Source organism: Papaver somniferum, chromosome 3 (assembly GCF_003573695.1).
Source record: "Papaver somniferum cultivar HN1 chromosome 3, ASM357369v1, whole genome shotgun sequence".
Taxonomy (NCBI): domain Eukaryota; kingdom Viridiplantae; phylum Streptophyta; class Magnoliopsida; order Ranunculales; family Papaveraceae; genus Papaver; species Papaver somniferum.
Genome location: NC_039360.1, coordinates 59963665 through 59985697, shown reverse-complemented (window position 1 = coordinate 59985697; position 22033 = coordinate 59963665). Strand labels below are relative to the sequence as shown.

At 35.8% G+C, this 22033-nt stretch overlaps 1 protein-coding gene and 3 pseudogenes across 2 annotated transcripts; all 4 read left to right on the top strand.

Moving 5' to 3' along the window:
- The first annotated feature begins 4822 nt into the window (after positions 1-4822).
- On the top strand, positions 4823-11710 carry LOC113356271 (phospho-N-acetylmuramoyl-pentapeptide-transferase homolog). 2 transcript variants are annotated; one of them, XM_026599362.1, is made up of 8 exons: positions 4823-5216; positions 5299-5370; positions 6462-6679; positions 7952-8402; positions 8525-8589; positions 10036-10229; positions 10370-10578; positions 11317-11710. In XM_026599362.1, the coding sequence occupies exons 1-8, from the start codon at positions 5073-5075 to the stop codon at positions 11500-11502; spliced, it is 1539 nt and encodes a 512-aa protein (XP_026455147.1). In that variant the 5' UTR covers positions 4823-5072; the 3' UTR covers positions 11503-11710. The 2 variants fall into 2 exon arrangements, with proteins under 2 accessions (XP_026455147.1, XP_026455148.1); XM_026599363.1 differs by lacking the exons at positions 4823-5216; positions 5299-5370 and adding an exon at positions 6312-6351.
- A 543-nt stretch (positions 11711-12253) lies between these two features.
- Positions 12254-13758, top strand: LOC113361298 (annotated as a pseudogene).
- Positions 13759-16971: 3213 nt separating this feature from the next.
- LOC113361296 lies at positions 16972-18671 on the top strand (annotated as a pseudogene).
- A 1353-nt stretch (positions 18672-20024) lies between these two features.
- LOC113361295 lies at positions 20025-21529 on the top strand (annotated as a pseudogene).
- The last annotated feature ends 504 nt before the right edge of the window (positions 21530-22033 follow it).

Sequence of the window (22033 nt, the reverse complement as noted above, 5' to 3'; positions counted from 1 at the left end):
TAAGAATTTAGTTTTTATAAAACAAAGAAAATGACCAATTATATTCCAATAATAATAAAATAATTAGATAAATCGATTGTAAGAAATAAATTGCTCAGTGATTAAAACTACGTGCTGATGAGGTGTTATGAAATAAAAAACATAATAAGTAGAGGGAATTTTATTTTTAGACAATTATATTCATGCGTGTGTAGTTACACAATCTTGAGCTAATATTTGTAGGTATAGAAGATTAGTAACCAAGTATATGGAAATCTTAATCTTTGACATACGAGGGCATCTTAGTCAATAAAATTACGTTTATAACACATTTTTATATTATTTTATGGTATTTCTATTTTCTTTCGATTACTTTGTGTCAGTATTAAAGATTTAAGACATAAATGATTTTCAAATATAGGTTAGTGACTTTGCTAGCAAGTGTGTAGGAGACCGAAATTTAAGTAACGATGTTATGCTTCCGACACAGTCAAAGTGTTGACATGCAAGAATCCGAACACAATTTGACGAGTTTATTTGAGCTGAGATACAAGTCGCCAGTCTTCATCAAAAGATCTGGAAATATTTATCCCTTACAAAGATAAGGTCGACAATATTGGTGAAGGCCAAAAGAATAGGCAGAAATCGTCATAACATTCAATAGTGTAACCATGAATCCAACTCCTCTACAATGGATTTTATTCAGATCTCTTGTACGACCAACTGAATAGAAATCAAAAAAGGAAAGCTAGCCTCCTAGAGATTTTAGCCAATCTTCATGCTCAACACCATCACTAAGGTAAGGAGGTGATTCTATTAATAATTGGGTAAAACTCTCTCTTTTAAGATCAAATACGTAAACCTCTCCTATTTGGTTCTTCCAATGAACTCCATCGTCTAATAATACACCATGGTGTTCAAAAAAATCTGTAACTGTCTCTTTAACTTTCCACATACTACTACCAATAGTGTATACTTGAAGAGTCCCAATAGCTACTTCATCGTAAGCAATCCTTACAAATTTATATTTCTTATTAACGACATCATACCCAAATCCGAGAGGTGATGCATTTGAAGCCGAACTGATTCTATTTTAGGAACATACACACACTCTCGTCATATGGTTACATATATATAATGACCAAACATCGTTGCACATGAAACTGGAAACACATATCAAGCCATTACAAGAACCAACAAAATCTAACCCATTCCAGAATAACCCATGATGCTTCAGTCTCGAAAATTCTTTTTAGTAATGGGAGGTTGGATTTTAACAAGTTGATAACTTCAATTTTTTCGGGGGATGCAACTAGCTTTATAATTTACAAAGAGACAAATTATGTATTTGGTATAAACTAGTTTATATGTGTAAGAATTCGCCAAAAAGGTGTTCTAGGCGTTCTTATCCCAGGGTCATCTAAATATCAGAGACGGCTCTGATAGTTATTGTTGTACTACAATATATGACAGTGTGAGAACTAAAAGTTCACTATATTAGACAAGACTTGTTTTTGTGCTCTCAAAACATGTTATTAAAGTTAAATATTTGCAATGGTTTTCATTTGTGTACCAAATTCTCTGGAGCCAGCACCTGTATTATACCCATGAAACCTATGCATATTCTGAAAAGGTCTCAACCCACAAAAATAAGTCTCGTCTAATATAGTAAACCCTTAGTTCTCAGCAATAGTTTTCATTTCCACGCCAAATTCTCAGAAGTGACCACATGTATTACCCCCCTTTAAAACCCACACCTAATATGAAAAGTCTCAACCCCTCCACTGGTTGGTGTCCCTGTGTCCCCTATTGCACTGGATTATTTACACTAATGTAACTGGTGTGCTGTTTAATTGTTATTTTTCTAATTAAAAGAAAAGCAGTCGAATTAATTCAATACACGAGTCCAATAAGAGAGTTAATTGGCTAAAGTGAAGTTGAACCATGACTATTCACTATTATTATTGCCTTCTAATTACGGTAAATAGTGTATATATACCCACAAAACTATCCATCGACTCTTGGACTCACACATATTTCCTATGTGTAACCATTAACCTTTGTTGTTAGTTTGTGTATGGAAAAAAAAGGGACTACACGTGTGAGGGCTAGAATTGGAATAAGTGGCAAACCTTGGAATAGTCTAATCAGTATTGTCGGAAGCTGTTGATCGTGCAACATATTCTAATAATGAGTCCATTTTGCATCAATGCAACTACATATGACTCAAGACGTGACATGTTGAATCGAACAATCCCAAGCCTAAAAGTTACTTCAGTCAAGTCCTCACTCTTATCGCAATCCTTAGCTATGGTTTCAGCTACTTACAACATGCTTATGCAAGGATGACCTTGGCCAAAATTCAACTTTGTACCAAATTAGGCCAGCCAATAAAATCGTTCCGGTTTATTTTAGTATAGATACAAGGATAGCACAAAAGTATTAATTATGTGGGTGTAATTTATAACATAGTATATAATCTTCAATAAGGTAGCCAAACGAAGATAAATCCTTTGAAGTAATATTATGAAGTATAAGGCAAGTTGAAAAAGTGAAAGTACCACTTTTCCTAAAACAGATGTAGTGTATAACTTTGAAATATCTAATTATTAGTTATCAATAATTATTGGTACTGTCACATCATATTATTACTAGTGAGTAATGATACTAGACTAATACATGTTATGAAGAACCATGCTAACAACATCTACTTTGATTGTCCTGATCTGACCACATTGTTAGCACCAGCACCCCCCTCCCAATAATCATTTATGATTCCATAATAGATTCAAATGGAGGAAACCTCGTCCTGCTGTTTTTTGCTATCATGTAGGTCATTTGTTGAGAAAGAAATAGTGACAAGGCAACATGGTAGAAAAGAGGAAGACAATATCAACGAGGTAAAGAGCTCACTGTTTTTGCCAATTGTTAATTTATTCTTGACATAAATGGCTACATCTCCCTCCCTCTTAAGTAAATTTTGAATGCAAAAGTCCGATTAATGTTATCTTTCTCGGTGTGGACCTTACGTCACAAAGGTGCACCAACTTTAGATTTTCTACATCAACTTGGTAAAGTCCGGAAACTTTCCTGTCTTTTTTGTAATGAAGCCGTTGAATCAAGTAATCATCCATTTGTACATTGTAAAGAGCCTGCCAAAATTTGGAATTACTTTCTCGATAGTTTTGGGCTGAAATAGACGTTTTCAGAAGGTGTAAAATCAACTTTATGGGAGTGGAGAAATAGGAAAGGGAGAAAGATGATCAAGAAAATTTGGGGTTTACCTCCTTTCGCCATTTAGGGGACTATACGGGATGAGAGGAGTAATCTGTTATAATTCTGGTCAGCATAGGGCACTTTAAACAATTGATAATAGTTGTTAAGTGCACCATTTATAGATGATATTTACATACTATACTGTTTCAAGGGATTTCTTTATTTTTTCTGATATATAAATGAGAAATTGTTACAGACATGAGCTGGCCCTGTTAGCTTAACTGGGAAATTGATAATAGTTGTTAAGTGCACCATTTATAGATGATCTTTACATATTATACTATTTCAAGGGATTTCTTTATCTTCCCTGATATGTAATTGGGAAATTGTTATGGACATGAGCTAGCCCTGTTAGCTTAATTTTTTGATTTCTCACTGTATGTAGGGTGCTACTCAAAATCTATTCAACACAGTGTTGTTTAGAAAACTCATTGAAAAACTTTTGATTGCTCATTTCACGTGGGTCTGGAATATTTTTGCTGGGAGTTTTCTCACGCCTTAACAATAAAATTTTAGAGCATGATTGGATATACTTTCGAATATCACTTTTTAACTTCCGAAAGAAAGAAAAAAAGTCAGAATGACTTCTGGAAGCAAAAAAGTTAACAGTTTGTGAAGCAAAATGTTTTTTCTTGCGACTTCAATTCCTGACTTATGCTTTTGGAAAAGCAGAAACACTTCTACTTCAGATATTCAAACGGGATATCAATTTTTTACCTGACATATTTAGGGGCGATCCCAAAAGAATTAGGGGCGACACAAAAGACAAAATAGGGTCACCCAGACGTAAAATGTAGCTATCCCTTATCTCCCGTTTTTTTTAATGGTCAAACTACCCTTCACAATCGGTAGATAATTTTACAATCGGGAAGTTAATCCACAATCGGGAGTCAATTTAGTTTATATAACTTCGGAATATAAAGTATTTCCCAAATAAAATCCTCTATCTTTTGAATTTTGATTATGCTATAATCGGTAGTAAATAAAGTTATCTTGATTCCCGATTAAAAGATCAAAATAGACCTTTGCCAAAAATGGTACCATAATCGGTAGTGAATTTAGTTCATATAACTACCGAATATAGAGTAGCCCCAAAATGAGATTTTGCAAAATTTCTCTATTTTTTTTTTAATTTTTGTTGAGCCTATAATCGGTAGAATGAAATTATCCTTACTTTCGATTATACAGTAGACCTCTTTACCGAAATCCTACCATAATCGGTAGTCAATATAGTTCATATAACTACCGAATATAAAGTAGCCCCAAAATGAGATTTTTCCAAAATCCTCCATTTTTTGGATTTTGGTTGAACCTATAATTGGTAATAGATGAAGTTATCCTGACTTTCGATTATACAATGGACCTCTTTACCGAAATCCTACCATAATCGGTAGTCAAGATAGTTCATATAGTTACAATCGGTAGATAAAAAAAAAGACTAAACTACTGATTATGAAGGGACATATAAGTATTTTCAACCTATTTTATCTTATTTAGTCTCCCCTAATTCTTTTCGTGTCCCTGCTAAAGACGCCAAGATTTTTTAGCCGGAGAAAAGAAAAAAAAGGCTACGGTTGGTCCTTCGGTTACCTATGGCCTTCATAGGGAACGAAAGGTGTTTTACCCGCTGGTCAAAACAAAACAAAACAAAACAGACTGCGACTTTCCAAATGATATTTGGGAAGTGTTTTTCAATCTTTGTTCCCAATCGGGTATAGACAGATTCTCTTGTCCCTACAAAATTTGTTCCTCTCTTGCCTGCTGCACTCTATTTACATTCCTCCCCTCTCCGTGGTATTCAGTTTCTGCGCCTCATTATGTTTCCTTCTTCCTCTTACTCTTCTTCTGTAAATCTCCGTCTCACTCGTCTAGGGATTCTGAGAACTGGAAACGGATTCTCTCCTTCTCGAACAAGAAATGACATCTCCTTTAGATATTGTTTCTCTAACAATCTTAAAAAGGTACACTCAGATTCATCCTGATGATTCTGTTACTCAATTTATTTGGCTTAAGATCCACTTACTAATTTCTTGTTTGTTGTAGTTATGCGGATCTCGATGTCAATTCAGACACCAAACCTGGCGGACTTCACTATGTATTACAGCCATGGATGAGGTAATTTTTCTGGTCTTGTTAAATTTCATGAGCTAATTATAAATTAAGAGAAGTGAGAGTCATAATGGTTTGTAGGGCTGATTGCTTCAATTTAGTGAGGGTAATGTATTCGAGTCTGTAAGAAATGTTTCATCTCTACTCTATTTTATGGCGACAAGGCTGTATCGGGATTCATACACTTTCTACTCCTTATTGCCGTAGTCTAATTTGAGTATTCTACTGTGTTCAATTTTTGTCACCGGGTTTGCACATACTGATGGTGTCGAAGTGCTCATGTCCGCTTTATGTAATTGTAGTGAAAACTCCAAAATGAAAAAAGTTGTTTCTTCTTTGATTTCATGTCACTGTGGAAAGTTGAAATACTGTACGCAGTATTGTTGTTGACTCACCAGTGGAAGTATCCCATTAAGTATTTGGTACGACCTTGTAGTTAGCGGACATACAAATTAAAATCCTCGTGATTGAATGTTTAAAATACTAATTGGGATGATGGTTCCAGTTCGATATATGTGTTTAACATTTAACATTATATATATTCACTAATATCCAACCAGTAGCCATTCCTAAGAAGGCAATTTTTATATATAAATCCACCTTGTCTTTAACATAGTGGGATAATTGGTCCAGTAGAAGCAATGAAGCATGTAGCTTGCTTCTCAAACATATGGATCAGCCTCTGCATCAAGTATCCTCTGTAACCATGTCGTGATTGAACAAAGCAGAAAATTTTGGGTGAATCAGATACATCGGAATGAAAGGACCTGTAATAAAAAATAAAGAGTTTAATGAGGTAGTCTTTGTTCTACTAACTTAGGGTCTCTGAGCATTCAATGAGAAGAAACTAGGAATTCTGGTAAATAAAACTAACACATAAAACCACCTTATCTGCCATATGTGTTTAGGGTCCATGGCTCGAGGTCTGTAATTCTGGTTCTGCATTGGTATCATAGAGATTGTGCTCACTGTATGCCATTAATTGTAGTAAGGCTGAAACTTGCTATCATATTATTTATTCAGTATTGTTTTCCTATGCATGTTATTATCTCTTTCTATTTACTACACCTATAATGCAATAACTCTTAATGTTGTAGGACTCAATGGATATGGCCTTTGATGACTGGGATAGTGACGGTATAGTTGGGGACAGTGCTTCCATAATGTCATCTAGTGGTGATGATAGTGATACAGACCATCTTTATAGTCCCGTTGGAGGCACTGAACTCTCCAGCAGCAACGATCATGATGATATATCATCATCATCATCTCCACCCAATATTTTACTGCGCAGGAACAGACGTAAGACATACAGGCAAGGCTACCTCTTATATTTTGGACTGTTTCAATGCTTTCCCTAATTTGGATGTTTTCTGATGCTTGATTTGAAAATTTGTTTTACATAGTCAGAACTACTTTTTAGATATATTTATAATATTTGAGTTGATAGATGATGTATTTTTTGGTGTTTGTGGGTTTGCGGGCCTCTCGGTCAGAATTATCCAATTTTTATTTCGTATTAGCTGAAGAATACTCATTTGTAATTGACAGTTTTGAGAATGATGATAAATTGGTGACGGGGTTATGTGGGTTCTTAGTTGTTGGAGTGTTTCTTAATGGAGGCGTTGGTGTGGAGACTTGGTCTCTTGGATAAGGTTTTTAATGGAATTGGCTCGTTCCATTCTTTTATTTTCTCTGGGGATTCCGATGTGTACTAGTATCTTCCTAATCTCCACTATCATTCTCTCAGTGAGCAAACATAGGCATAGAATAAACATGTATATTTTCCGCAAAGGCAGGTCAATGAGTGGTTAGGCACTCGGTGGTTTTAACCCCACAAGGTCAGTGTACCCATGTAACTACATAATTTCTTTCTGGCAGAGGATAAAGTTTTACACCTTTGGGATGCCCTGGATTGTGCCAAATGATATATCTCTTTTGTATGGGGGTGATTGCTTCTGGCAGTGATGACTGCACGGATTCAGGGACCTCTGTGTCTTTTATGAGACCCTAGAAAGTATGTAATGGAGTTTCAAGTTTAAAACAAGTGCCTATGCTAGAAACTCTACGACAGGGTTACAGCTCGGCTATTTTTCAATTGGTTGTGTGGGTTAAAGCTTCATAATATCTGCTGGGTCTGTTAGCTATGTATATTTGCCAATCATAGCAACTAGTTTTAACTGTTCTTTTTTTCATCCTAGTTATTTTAGCGGATACATATTTCGTGTTGAATAACCTTGATTATACTCTGTGTTAGCTCTTTACAATATCAAGTATGAACCATGAACTAGTTGAGCCAATGCCTCAATAATTATAGTATAACTCCCGTAAATTAAATTGAGTTCATTGTGGTTTTGGCGTGTCTAAAAATGTGGCAATCTCTTGGAAAAGATGTTTGTAAAATTATTTTATACTTACTTCAAGTTGTTGTTTTAGTTGATGATAGAATTCCTTTTTATATTTCGTTACGTGATTTTTATTGTAAGTTTCAAATGAAAAAAGAAAAAAATTAAGTGGGTTTACTTGTTATTTCTTCTTGTTGGAACTTGGCTGTGTTTGACTTTTGTATGAAATGCTCTCATGACAGGATTCACCGTGGAGTTATAATCAATGCGGGGTTGATGGCTTTCTCAGTGGTGTTTCTTCTACTTGTCGACTGTTATTCGTGGCGAATAGTTAGACTACCTTTGGCTCCATATTACTTGACACGGCCGTTTCTTATCTCTGCAGTTGCAGCTTCATGTGCAGGATATTTATGTGTTCCGTTATTTAGTAGTCTGAAACTTCATCAGATTTTAAGGAAAGAAGGGCCAGCAACACACTCCCATAAAAAGGGAACGCCAACCATGGGTGGGTTGTTTTTTGTTCCGATCGGTATCACTACTGCAATAGCGATTGTGGGATCATCTTCTGTTGAAGTTCTCGGAGCAGCAGTGGCAACTTTAGCGTTTGGAGCGATCGGGTTACTTGATGATCTTTTTAGTTCCCTTAAGAATCATAACTATGGATTACCTGCATGGATAAAACTTTTACTAGAGGTATATCTTCATCATATTCTTACATGACTTGTTGTCTCTTGCCAGATAAATGCCTCAGATTTTTCCTAGGAGATGATTTATTCAAACCTATCAAATTCAATTGTAGTGGTGGTATGTAACAGGCAGCGGTCGGGCTATGGTTTTCCTATTGGTTGGACTCAACAAGTATATCATCACCGTACAGCATGTATACCTTCTCATAACTAATCTGGTCAACATTTAATTGATGGTAACATGTCTATTCTTTTGACAACTATCTTTTCCGTAGAATCCTACCTGCTGCATTTCGTTGTGCAAAGGTGTTTAGATTTATTGTTTTATCACGCACATGAGGAAAAACATACATCTTTTAGACTGTTCTACAGGGTTCATACACATATTAGTTGAGGAATCACTTTAGTGAGGATGTCATCTTGCACCATGTATATTGTTATCCAAAGGATAACCCAACTCTTGATCACTAAGGATATGGTTAGTTGGAGTATGTTAGTCCACAACTTTACCATTGCTCGATCTTGCATTGAATTTCCAACTATTTCATATTTCTCAGTGTAAGATACGACTGAATAAGGTAACATGTCCATGCGCGGAAAATATGGCATTGGAAAAGGAAAAGGCGGACCAGGCTGTTTGTTTTGTTTACTTTCAGTTATAGGCGTAACATAGTTCAAATGCAGAAAACGATATCTAGGTTGTAGATAAATATTTGGAAATTGATTACTAATTAGGAGCAGAATTAATGATGGAGATTTGTAGATAAATATTTTGGAAATTGATTACTAATTAGGAGCAGAATTAATGATGGAGATAATTATGATGAAATGAAAGCATTGAAATGTAGAGGAATAGAGAAGAAATCACATGTATCTACTGCACCATTATGTAGGAACACCTTCCTGTGACTGAACTTGTAAATCCCTAGTAAAGCACCTAAAGTCATATTTCTGAAACGTTGCATTACTTTCTTAGCTCATACCATGTGTGTTACAGGAAAAGTGATATTTTCACTTTCTTTATTTTTGCCTATTGAAAAAGTGAGAGTATCACTTTTCCTGAAACGGGGGGAGTATAAAGCTAAGAGTTTGGCTCAGTATGCGATAAGCTTAGCATTGAATTTTTGATATAAAACATATTCTATCACATGTATGTTGTATTGTTATTTCATGTCTGATTAAACAAATTTTATTTTCTCCTAAAGGGAACGTAGTTCTAATATATAATTATGGTGTCTATATCCTCCCACCATTCAAACTTCGTGTATTTACTTACAAGTAACGCCAGGAAAGTTAAGGTTTGTGAAGTGATGTTTAACTGCTGACACCATAGGCATTGAGTTGATAAAAAACCTCAACTTTCTTGTTTATCTTAACTTTTCTTCTTCTTTTTTTTTTTTTTTTTTTTTTTTTCTGGTTTTGGTTTAAACATAGTACGGAATAGAATGGATATTTGGTTCAGAAACACCATCAGTTAACTGATGCCATAAATTTAAGAGCAACCTTAACCTGTTCTCAATTGTTCTAATTGACTGGATATTGCTCTCAGATTTTTTCATCCCTTTTTCTTATTGTTGATGGTCAGAACTTATTCATACTATCATCTTAAATTCTTGATGACTCTTTATCATGTAATGTAGGAAAATGCTTGTACCCCTCCCTTCACCATTGGGACTTATTTGTCTGGGAAAACTTTATCAAGTATTGACCTCTTTCTGCTTTGTTTCTATGGGGAATGGAGTTAACTTGACAGATGGTCTTGATGGACTTGCTGGAGGGACTGCTGCATTGGCATTCATGGGAATGTCAATTGCGGTCCTTCCAATATCTCCTGGTTAGTATTCTCTTCCTTGCAGAAGTTTGTACTGTTACTTTGTTTATTAGTGTCATTGCTATCATAGATCCTCTGAGATTTAGACATTCTAATTCTATACTCTTCTTAAGCACTGACATTATGTTCACACCCCGAAACAGATCTTGCTATTTTTGGAGCATCAATGGCTGGCTCTTGTATTGGTTTCCTTGTGCACAATAGATATAGGGCATCCATATTTATGGGTGATACAGGGTCCCTGGCCCTAGGTGGGGGATTAGCTGCAATGGCAGCTTGTACAGGAATGTTCTTTCCCTTGTTCATTTCATCTGGAGTCTTCGTCATTGAAGCTTTATCGGTTATAGTGCAAGTAAGCTGTTGCATTTATCTCTCTTGATTTCCTACATGCAGATGATACAGGCACTTTCTCTTTCACACATGCATCAAATATATCTCTAGGATTAGTCACAAACTGGCAGTTGCTTTGTACATGATAAATACATTATACCTTGTTAATTGTTTTTATTTAGGAGCAACTATATTTGACACTTGCTTTAATGTGTTGTTTTTGTTTTCCTTCCTTTTCTTTCTTCTGTTTATTTCTTATATGATATATTTCTAAAACAATCCTCTTAATAATCATTTTTGTCAATGCTTTCTCGAACAATGTAGGTCACCAGTGAATTGTCTATTTTTCCTTTTCTTTTACGGATACATGATTTTAAATCTTAGAAATAAATGCATTAATTGATCAGTGGAAGTGACACTTGGGGTTTTTGCTCCTCCATGCCACCTAGCCTCAGACTGCGATCTCGCACCTACTTAGATTTCTTTATATTGTTCACATCTGAAGGTGTAATTGGATCTTATTGTGTTTGCTATGTTTCTTTTTTGCAATGATGACATGTGATGCAAGTCTACTGCAGATACAAAAGATGTATCTTAGATCCCCTGTGATTTATAGTGTTAGTGATGTTTTTGTTTTCCGTTAAAAAGTCAATTAAAAAATGTTGGGCAACTTCAATTTTTTCTTCTTCTATGGCCTGGTGTTATTTCTTAGTGACCACTTTGTTATTTGATTATTGACGCTTTGTTATTGAACAAACAGGTGTCATATTTGAAGAGTACGAGATGGTTATACCGAGGAGCTGGTCGTCCGATTTTTAGGATGGCACCTTTTCACCATCACCTTGAGCTATGTGGTTTTAAGGAGCCACTCATTGTCGCAAGCACATATTTGATATCATCCATCCTGTGTATATTTGCTGGGTACATTGGTCTTATTTCAGCGTAACAACCAAATGGAGGTATATATTTTATTTTTGAGCCTCTTCTACTTCCTGTAAATTGCCAATTTCTCGTATAACCCCATTTAGTCTTAGTCTTGATTATGTTACCAATTTTGATCTTTTGAAAATTTTCTGTGGATGCTGTAATCTCCCACAATAGAGAGAATACAAAACATCGTGTGTTTTTCTGATAATACAGTCTTTTTTTTGGTCTCCGGCTCTCTGCTCTTCTCCTCTTAATCAGAATGCTCAAAAATCTACAATTCTTAGAGTAAGATTTTTTTATTTTTTTTTATACATGGAGAGTTCTTTGACTGGTGTGTTGGTAGTAGTTTATGTTGGTACTAGTTCACACTAGATAATGGAGGTAAGCAAAGTAATGAGTTTAGGAGAGTTCTAAATGTGCACCACTAACTCGTGTTCTGCAGCCTTTGCCAGATCAACTAGAATACAAACCCTTTCAAAGTTTCCCACAGTCAAACCCATATACATAACTCTATCTGGGGAAAAGTCTCCGCTCAATTTGTGAAGTCGAGTACAGTATGTCCTTAAAATATTACCCACGGCTAACACACTTCAGAATAATTAAATCAATGACGCAACTCCTTGAGATATGCAAGAAATAAAGAAAATAATAGAAACTACAGATGACGAATAATTTTCCAATTGCAAGGAGATATATATATATAAAAGAAGCATTATGGAGTTTGAGATTTTCATATCAAACCTCTTCTGCAAAAGTGCAAACCATTAATCATGTTAGAGCTTGGGTTTTCAATTTCATGGTTTATCCTTGTCTTCATCCTCCCTATTTCCGTTATCTTCATAGGGATTATTAGTATCCGCAATTCGTCTACAAAGTTGCCAAAATCTTACCCGTTGGTCGGTTCTACATTCGCTATTCTTTCGAATAGAAACCGATTGAATCAATGGATGGCAGAAGTTCTTAGTCATTGTGCTACAAGAACTTTTGTCATTCGAGGTTTTATGGGTCCAGCTCGGGTCTGGACTGCAAATCCTGAAAATGTCAAACACATTCTCGTGACCCAGTTCCCTATCTACCCAAAAGGTGACCTCAAGCATCTTATCTGATTTCCTTGGCACTGGTATATTCAATACTGATGGGGATAACTGGAAGTTTCAAAGAAAACTAGCAAGCCACAAATTCAACACCAACTCCCTTCGTAAATTCATTGAAGATGTTGTTAAGATTGAGCTTTTTGGTCAATTAATTCCCATTCTTGAAACAACAGCAGACAGATACTTGGTTCTTGATCTTCAAGATATTCTTCAAAGGTTTGGGTTTGACAACATTTGTAAGATTTCGTTTGGGTTTGATCCTGCTTACCTTTCACCATCACTCAACCAGAGCGAATTTGCTATTGCGTTTGAAGATGCTACGCAAATTAGCAGCGGCCGTTTTTATTATGTGTTCCCATTAGTCTGGAAGCTTACGAGATTTCTCAATATCGGGTCGGAGAAGCGGCTCATGCAAGCGACTAAAACAGTTCGAGAATCTGCAAGAAAAATTATAAGGCAAAAGAAAGAAGAAACTAAAGACAAGTCTTCAATAGAGGCTACTGATCTTTTATCAAGGTTCTTAAAAGACGATCATTTAGATGACGATTTTATAATTGACATTGTTATTTAGTTTCATCGTAGCAGGTCAGGATTCTACTTCTGCAGCCTTGACATGGTTTTTCTGGTTAATTTCTTGCCACCCGAAAGTAGAAAAAGAGATACTTAAAGAGATAAGTGAAATATCAGACACGCCTGGCTATGAAGATACAAAGGAAATGGTTTACATACATGTGTCACTTTGCGAGAGCATGAGACTATACCCACCAGTGTCTTATGACAATAAACAAGCAGCTAGTGACGATGTTTTACCAGATGGTACTATTATAAAGAAGGGAATGAGAGTTATATATTCTCCTTATGCAATGGGCAGGATGGAGAATTTGTGGGGTTCCGATTGGAGTGAATTCAAGCCAGAAAGATGGTTAGAGATGGACAAAGCCACTGGAAAATTACACTTTGTGACCAAGGATTCTTTCACATATCCGGTGTTTCAAGCAGGGACTAGGATTTGCTTGCGTAAAGAGATGGCATTCCTACAAATGAAGATGTTAGTTATGGAAATATTACGGCGATTTCAAGTGGTTCCTGCGGAAGCAACTGGTTTCGAACCGATATATATTTCTTTTCTAACCTCAAAAATGAAAGGTGGTTTCCCAGTAAAGATTCAAAGGAGGAACTAAAGTCACAAGATATAATCTGTTGTGGTTCTAGAACATATTCTGTCAAGTACTTGTACGAATGTTTGTGTACAAACATGATTGTCCCATTTATTTGTCTATAATTCTTATGTCAGAATCCAAGTTTGGAGGTTTTTAATATCTTTACATTCTTGTCCTGTAAAATCTTGTTTGTTTCAAATAAAGCATAGAAATCGGTGAGCTGTGAGTCACCTAGCCACTATCTGTATTCGCCAGATATGGCACCTACGTACTTAATTCCATTACATTGTCTGCTCCGGTTAGAGGTAACCCAATGTTTATCTTTTTGTTACTAGAGTTCAGAGAGTTAAAGCTGCTATTATTCAGTGGAATAAGGAGAGATTTAGAAATGTGTCTACTCAAGTGAAAAGTGCTAAGGTGGAGTCGAGAGATGTTCAGAAGCGTATTCAGTCTCATTCTCTCTGTATTGATTCTGCCATCAAGGAGAAAGTTGTTATTCAACAGTTTGCTAAGGCTACCAGATATGAAAAGTCCATTTCTAGACAATAATCCAGAGTGAAATGGATGGGTCTTGGGGATTCCAATACTCATTTCTTCCACAACTCTTTGAGAGAAAGGTATTCTAGATATAACATTCTTATATTAATGTCCGAGGATAATGTGTTATTGCAAGAAGATGCCGACATTGCTTTGGAATGTATTGATTTTTATTCTTCCTTATTTGATGATAATTCTAGTCCTTTTATTGAAGATACTAACAACATGTTTGTTTTTCCTCTATACAGGTAGAGGATTCTACATAGAGGTTTACCTCTATATCTATATTAATATCACTATATAATGTCTCTTAAAATCATGTTTGTTTGACCACTATCTAACAACTCTATATTATGTAGTCAATTTTATGTATTTCTCATTTTACTCTTATAAGATTTCAAAAAATCCATGAAGATCCATTACAACCAAAGATGTTCAAAAATTCCAAAAAAATATGTATTAGAAAATACAATCAAAGATGTTCACTTTTTCTGAAACGGGGCGAAAGTATCATTTTTTCTGAAACGGGATAAAATATCACTTTTTCTGAAACGGGGCAAAAATATCACTTTTTTTGAAACAGAGCAAAAATATCACTTTTTTTCTAAAACGGGCGAAAGTATCACTTTTTTTGAAACGGGGCAAAAATATTACCTTTTCTGAAACGGATCAAAAATATCACTTTTTTCTAAAACGGGGCAAAAAAAACATTTTTTCTGAAACGGAGAAAAAGTATCACTTTTTCTGAAACGGGGCGAAATTATCACTTTTTCTGAAACGGAACAAAAATATCACTTTTTCTGAAACGGAGCAAAAATATCATTTTTTCTGAAACATGGCAAAAGTATCACTTTTTCTGAAACGGGGATAAAGTGTTACTTTTTCTGAAACGGAGTAAAATTTTACTTTTTCTGAAACAACGCGAAAGTATTCCTTTTTCTGAAACGGACGAAAATATCATTTTTTCTGAAACAGGGGCAAATTTAGATTTTGAATTAAGGAAATATTTTTGGACATTATAAGTTTGTTCGAGGGTATATTAGTCATTTGAAGATTTAATAGAGGTAGAGGTTCAAAGATAGCTCCTAATCGGTGCTATTTGATTTCCTCTATATAAATAGAGATATGCCTCTATCTATGTAGAGGTAGTGGAAAAAACAAATACCAATATAAATGGGACTCACCATTATATAGAGGCTAATAAAGGTTAGCCTCTACATAGAGGAAAAAACAAACATGATGTAAAACTTTTCAAACTACTCATTTTGATAATATTCTTAAGGATGAGGATAGATGTAATCTTGTTAGGCATGTCACTAGAGATGAAATTGTTGTGGCTTTATCTACCATTGATTCTAGAAAGAGTCCAGGTCCAGATGGATTCTTTAGTTGGTTCTTCAAATTTTGCTGGAGTATTGTTGGAGATGACTTCACTGCAGTTGTTCTGAATTTTTCCAGAGTGCAAAATTTTTTAAGGAGGTAAATAGTACTATATTGACTCTTGTTGTTAAGAAGGATAATCCAAATTTTGTTTTGGATTTTAAGCCTATAACTTGCTGTAATGTTTTGTATAAATGTTTGACTAAGATCATTTCTTTAAGATGAAGCATGTGCTAGATAACTTAATTAATACTAATCAGTTAATTTTCATTTCTGGGAGATACATTCAAGATAATGTTTCGTTGGCTCATGAGATTTTCAGGAATTATTATAGACCTAAAGAGACACCTAGATGTGCATTGAAAATAGATCTAAAGAAGGCATAATGTGAATGGGAGGGGCATTATTATTGCTCTAGAACAATTTGGTTTCCGTCCTTTGTTTATTGAGCCTAATTTTCCCTTCTCAATTATATATGATTGATTTTTCAATTTTTTTTTTCCGGTACCCCTCCCTTCACCATTGGGCCTTGTTTGTTTGGGGAGACTTTATCAAGTATTGACCTCATTCTGCTTTGTTTCTATGGGAATGGAGTTAACTTGATAGATGGGGCTAATGGACTTGCTGGAGAGACTGCTGCATTGGCATTCATGGGGATGTCAATTGCGGTCCTTCCAATATCTGCTGGTTCGTATTCTCTTCCTTGCAGAAGTTTGTACTGTTACTTTGTTAGTTGGTGTCATTGCTATTGTAGATTCCCTGAGACTCGGACATCAATAGTTCTTAAGCACTGACAGACCCTATCTTGCTATCTTTGGAGCATCAACGGCTGCCATTGCAATAGATATAGGGCATCCATATTTATGGGTGATACACAGGGTCCCTGGCCCTAAGTGGGGCATTAGCTGCAATGGCACAGGAATTTTCTTTTCTGTGGATGCTAATACAAAACATAATTTGTTTATTGTGTTTAGGATAAAGTCTCTGCTTGGTTTGTGTAGGTTCTCAAGTACAGTGAGTATGTCCTTAAATTATTACCCACGACCAAGGCATTTCAGAGTGAAGGTTCCCAAGTATAGTATGTCCTCGAGTTATTACCCACGACTAAGGCACTTCAGAATAAATAAAGCAGAAGCAATGACGAAATTTTCTTGAGATAAGCAAGAAATAAAATAATAGAATCAACAGATAGAAAATCAATAATTTTCCAGTTGTAAGGAGATTCATTAACAGAAGCCTTGAATCATGCATAAAAGAAAGCATTATAGAGTTTGAGATTTTCATATCAATCTCACTGCAAAGTGGTAAACATTAATCATGTTAGAGCTTGGGTTTTCAATTTCATGGTTTATCCTTGTCTTCATCCTCCCTATTTCCGTTATCTTCATAGGGATTATTAGTATCCGCAATTCGTCCACAAAGTTACTAAAATCTTACCCATTCGTCGGATCTACATTCGCTATTCTTTCGAATAAAAACCGAGTGAATCAATGGATGGCAGAAGTTCTTAGTCATTGTGCTACAAGAACATTTGTCATTCGAGGTTTTGTTGGTCCAGCTCGGGTCTGGACTGCAAATCCTGAAATTGTCAAGCACATTCTCCAGACTCAATTCCATAACTACCCAAAAGGTGAACTGTCTACAGGTATCCTGTCTGATTTCCTTGGCACTGGTATATTCAATACTGATGGGGATAACTGGAAGTTTCAAAGAAAACTAGCAAGCCATGAATTCAACACCAACTCCCTCCGTAAGTTCATTGAAGATGTTTTTAAGATCGAGCTTTCTGATCGATTAATTCCCATTCTTGAAACAACCGCAGACAGAAATTTGGTTCTTGATCTTCAAGATATTCTTCTAAGGTTTGGTTTTGACAACATTTGTAAAATCTCTTTTGGGTTTGATCCTGCTTACCTTTCACCTTCACTCAATCGGACAGAGTTTGTTATTGCCTTTGAAGATGCTACTCAAATTAGCAGTAGGCGTTTTGCTTATGTGTTCCCATTTGTCTGGAAGCTTAAGAGATTTTTCAATATTGGATCTGAGAAGCGGCTCAGGCAAGCGATTTCAACAGTTCGAGAATCTGCAAGAAGAATTATAATGCAAAAGAAACAAGAACTTAAAGACAAGTCTTCCACAGAGGATACCGATCTTTTATCAAGGTTCTTAAGAGACGATTATTTAGACGACGGTTGTGTAATTGACAATGTTATTAGTTTCATCTCAGCAGGTCAAGACACTACTTCTTCAGCCTTGACATGGTTTTTCTGGTTAGTTTCTTGCCACCCCAAAGTAGAAAAAGAGATACTTAAAGAGATAAACAAAATATCAGATAAACAAAATACTTAAAGAGATACATCCATGCGTCACTCTGTGAGAGCATGAGACTATACCCACCAGTATCTTATGGCAATAAACAAGCAGCGAGTAATGATGTTTTACCAGATGGTACTATTATAAAGAAGGGAATGAGAGTTATATATTCTGTTTATGCAATGGGCAGAATGGAGAATCTGTGGGGATCTGACTGGAGCGAGTTCAAGCCGGAAAGATGGTTAGAGAAAGACAAAGCCACTGGAAAATTACACTTTGTGGCCAAGTATTCTTTCACATATCTAGTGTTTCAAGCAGGGCCTAGGATCTGCTTGGGTAAAGAGATGGCATTCCTGCAAATGAAGATGTTAGTTGTGGAAATATTACGTCGATTCCAAGTGGTTCCTGCGAAAGCAACTGGTTCTGAACCGATTTATATTTCTTTTCTAACCTCGAAAATGAAAGGTGGTTTCCCAGTTAAGATTCAGAGGAGGAACTGAAGTCAGTTATCGCACCTATGTACTTGTTTCCATTGCATTGTCCACATTTGAAGGTGTAATTTGGTTCTTTATGTTTCTTTTTTGCAATGCTGACATGTGATCCAAGTCTTGTGCAGATACAAATGGTGCATCTTAACGTCCCACTGATTTTATATTAGTTACGTTTTTATTTTCCACTAGAAATGCAACTAACAAGGTTGACAAGTTCTTTTTTTCCCCAGTGAACAATGAGCCTGCATCGTACCTATATCAGTACGTAGTTATTTTATTTTATTTAAACATAGAAAAGTGAAACTAAGATTATGAACTGCACCTTGCGTGAATATGATTCATCAATGTGATTCCAAGCTTATGACAAGTAGCTTTCGCACCATTCTCCTGCGCTATCCTGTATATAAGGTAGTAGTTAGTTCACTTGGTTAGAGGCCAACGGAATCCCTTGCTGCTATTAAGCTTCTTGCAGGCATCCTAAAGATGTTTTTCTGAAACTAAAAACACTCATGCTTATTAGTGGGTACTACAAAATGATTCAAGAGAAATATGGGTATGCTAAAAAGTTACCGAGAAAGAATTACCAACTGCAAATTAAATACAATTGTTTTACGGAATGCAGATTGCACGAACTAATGCATCTTTTTCGACGTATGCTATCCCAAAGTGGAAAGAATCTTTTTCAACGAAGTCTAACCTACTCTAATAACTTACTTGCAACGTCCCCAACTTCTTCCAAGCTTGTTTCTCTTCAAATAATAAGAATGCATCATGTGACAAAACCTACAACTATAGAGTAGGATTATGTCTTGTTTCCTCATGGAGAGTTCTTTGAATGGTGTCTAGAGCGCACGCAGTGGTAATAGTTCACACTCAATCATAGACGTAAGCAAAAAAAACATTAATAACTAGAAGAAAATATGAAGAGACAACTAAGAGTGATTAAGATGATATGCGTTTAGGAGAGTTCCTCATCTATAAATTCTCCACCACACCACTAACTTGAGCTCTACGCACTTTGCCAGATCAAGCAAACTACAAAAATCTCCCACAGTCCCACGGTACCCACCCACTAGTACATTTAGGAAATAGTCTCTTGTCGTGTCAGTGCGAAAAGAAGGAATATATGCTATTCTGATCCTCATTTTGTTGACCCATATTTCTGCTTTCTTGAAAATAAATAAACAAAGCAATGACGTAATTTCTGAGATATGCAAGAAATAAACTAAAGAATAAATAACCAACAACTCTCCAATTGTCATGAATAGAATACTTCAGCACACATAAAAAGAAACACTACACAGTTCGGAATTTTCATATCAAACACCTCTTCTGCAAACTGCAAAACCAGTATGTCCTTAAAATATTACCCACGGCTAACACACTTCAGAATAATTAAATCAATGACGCAACTCCTTGAGATATGCAAGAAATAAAGAAAATAATAAAAACTACAGATGACCAATAATTTTCCAATTGCAAGGAGATATATATATATAAAAGAAGCATTATGGAGTTTGAGATTTTCATATCAAACCTCTTCTGCAAAAGTGCAAACCATTAATCATGTTAGAGCTTGGGTTTTCAATTTCATGGTTTATCCTTGTCTTCATCCTCCCTATTTCCGTTATCTTCATAGGGATTATTAGTATCCGCAATTCGTCTACAAAGTTGCCAAAATCTTACCCGTTGGTCGGTTCTACATTCGTTATTCTTTCGAATAGAAACCGATTGAATCAATGGATGGCAGAAGTTCTTAGTCAATGTGCTACAAGAACTTTTGTCATTCGAGGTTTTATGGGTCCAGCTCGGGTCTGGACTGCAAATCCTAAAAATGTCAAACACATTCTCGTGACCCAGTTCCCTATCTACCCAAAAGGTGACCTCAAGCATCTTATCTGATTTCCTTGGCACTGGTATATTCAATACTGATGGGGATAACTGGAAGTTTCAAAGAAAACTAGCAAGCCACGAATTCAACACCAACTCCCTCCGTAAATGCATTGAAGATGTTGTTAAGATTGAGCTTTTTGGTCAATTAATTCCCATTCTTGAAACAACAGCAGACAGATACTTGGTTCTTGATCTTCAAGATATTCTTCAAAGGTTTGGGTTTGACAACATTTGTAAGATTTCGTTTGGGTTTGATCCTGCTTACCTTTCACCATCACTCAACCGAAGCGAATTTGCTATTGCGTTTGAAGATGCTACACAAATTAGCAGCGGCCGTTTTTATTATGTGTTCCCATTAGTCTGGAAGCTTACGAGATTTCTCAATATCGGGTCGGAGAAGCGGCTCATGCAAGCGACTAAAACAGTTCGAGAATCTGCAAGAAAAATTATAAGGCAAAAGAAAGAAAAAACTAAAGACAAGTCTTCAATAGAGGCTACTGATCTTTTATCAAGGTTCTTAAAAGACGATCATTTAGATGACGATTTTATAATTGACATTGTTATTTAGTTTCATCGTAGCAGGTCAGGATTCTACTTCTGCAGCCTTGACATGGTTTTTCTGGTTAATTTCTTGCCACCCGAAAGTAGAAAAAGAGATACTTAAAGAGATAAGTGAAATATCAGACACGCCTGGCTATGAAGATACAAAGGAAATGGTTTACATACATGCGTCACTTTGCGAGAGCATGAGACTATACCCACCAGTGTCTTATGACAATAAACAAGCAGCTAGTGACGATGTTTTACCAGATGGTACTATTATAAAGAAGGGAATGAGAGTTATATATTCTCCTTATGCAATGGGCAGGATGGAAAATTTGTGGGGTTCCGATTGGAGTGAATTCAAGCCAGAAAGATGGTTAGAGATGGACAAAGCCACTGGAAAATTACACTTTGTGGCCAAGGATTCTTTCACATATCCGGTGTTTCAAGCAGGGACTAGGATTTGCTTGCGTAAAGAGATGGCATTCCTACAAATGAAGATGTTAGTTATGGAAATATTACGGCGATTTCAAGTGGTTCCTGCGGAAGCAACTGGTTTTGAACCGGTTTTTGTATCTTTTCTAACCTCGAAAATGAAAGGTGGTTTCCCAATAAAGATTCAGAGGAGGAATTGAAGTCACATAGATATATCTATTGTGGTTCTAGTATATATTCAATCAATTACTTTTATATATGATTGTCCCATGTTTTCATTTGTAATCGTCATGTCAACATCCAACTTTGGTCTTGTCCTGTAATATCTTGTTAGTTTCAAGTGAAGCATATCATATGGTTAATGTATCGAAGTATTTGGGAAGAATCTTATTATTGGGGTTGTAGGGGGATTGGTTTTTGGGGGCTTAGTGGGTCATGAAACAGTGGTTTTGATAACCCCCTATCCTCCATTTTACATAATACCCAATATACCCTCGATTTGATCAGTGATAATTATGGTTGTCAAGTAAACTAATTACGATTACCAAATGGATTATACCAATTTAGTGATTAATTTATTGAGAGTCAATTTTTTTTCCTTTGTTTTTGATTTAAAAGAGGAAGAAGGATGATTTTGATGAACTTTTTTGAAAACTTTGAAGAAAAACTGATGAAACTTATCCTGAAATTAGTCTAGAACACCT

Coding starts and splice junctions, on each gene's coding strand:
- LOC113356271 (XM_026599362.1), top strand. CDS start 5,073: ATGTTTCCTTCTTCCTCTTACTCTTCTTCTGTAAATCTCCGTCTCACT. Junction 6,680..7,951: donor AACAGACGTAAGACATACAG/GCAAGGCTACCT, acceptor CTCTCATGACAG/GATTCACCGTGGAGTTATAA. Junction 8,590..10,035: donor ATATCATCACCGTACAGCAT/GTATACCTTCTC, acceptor CATGTAATGTAG/GAAAATGCTTGTACCCCTCC.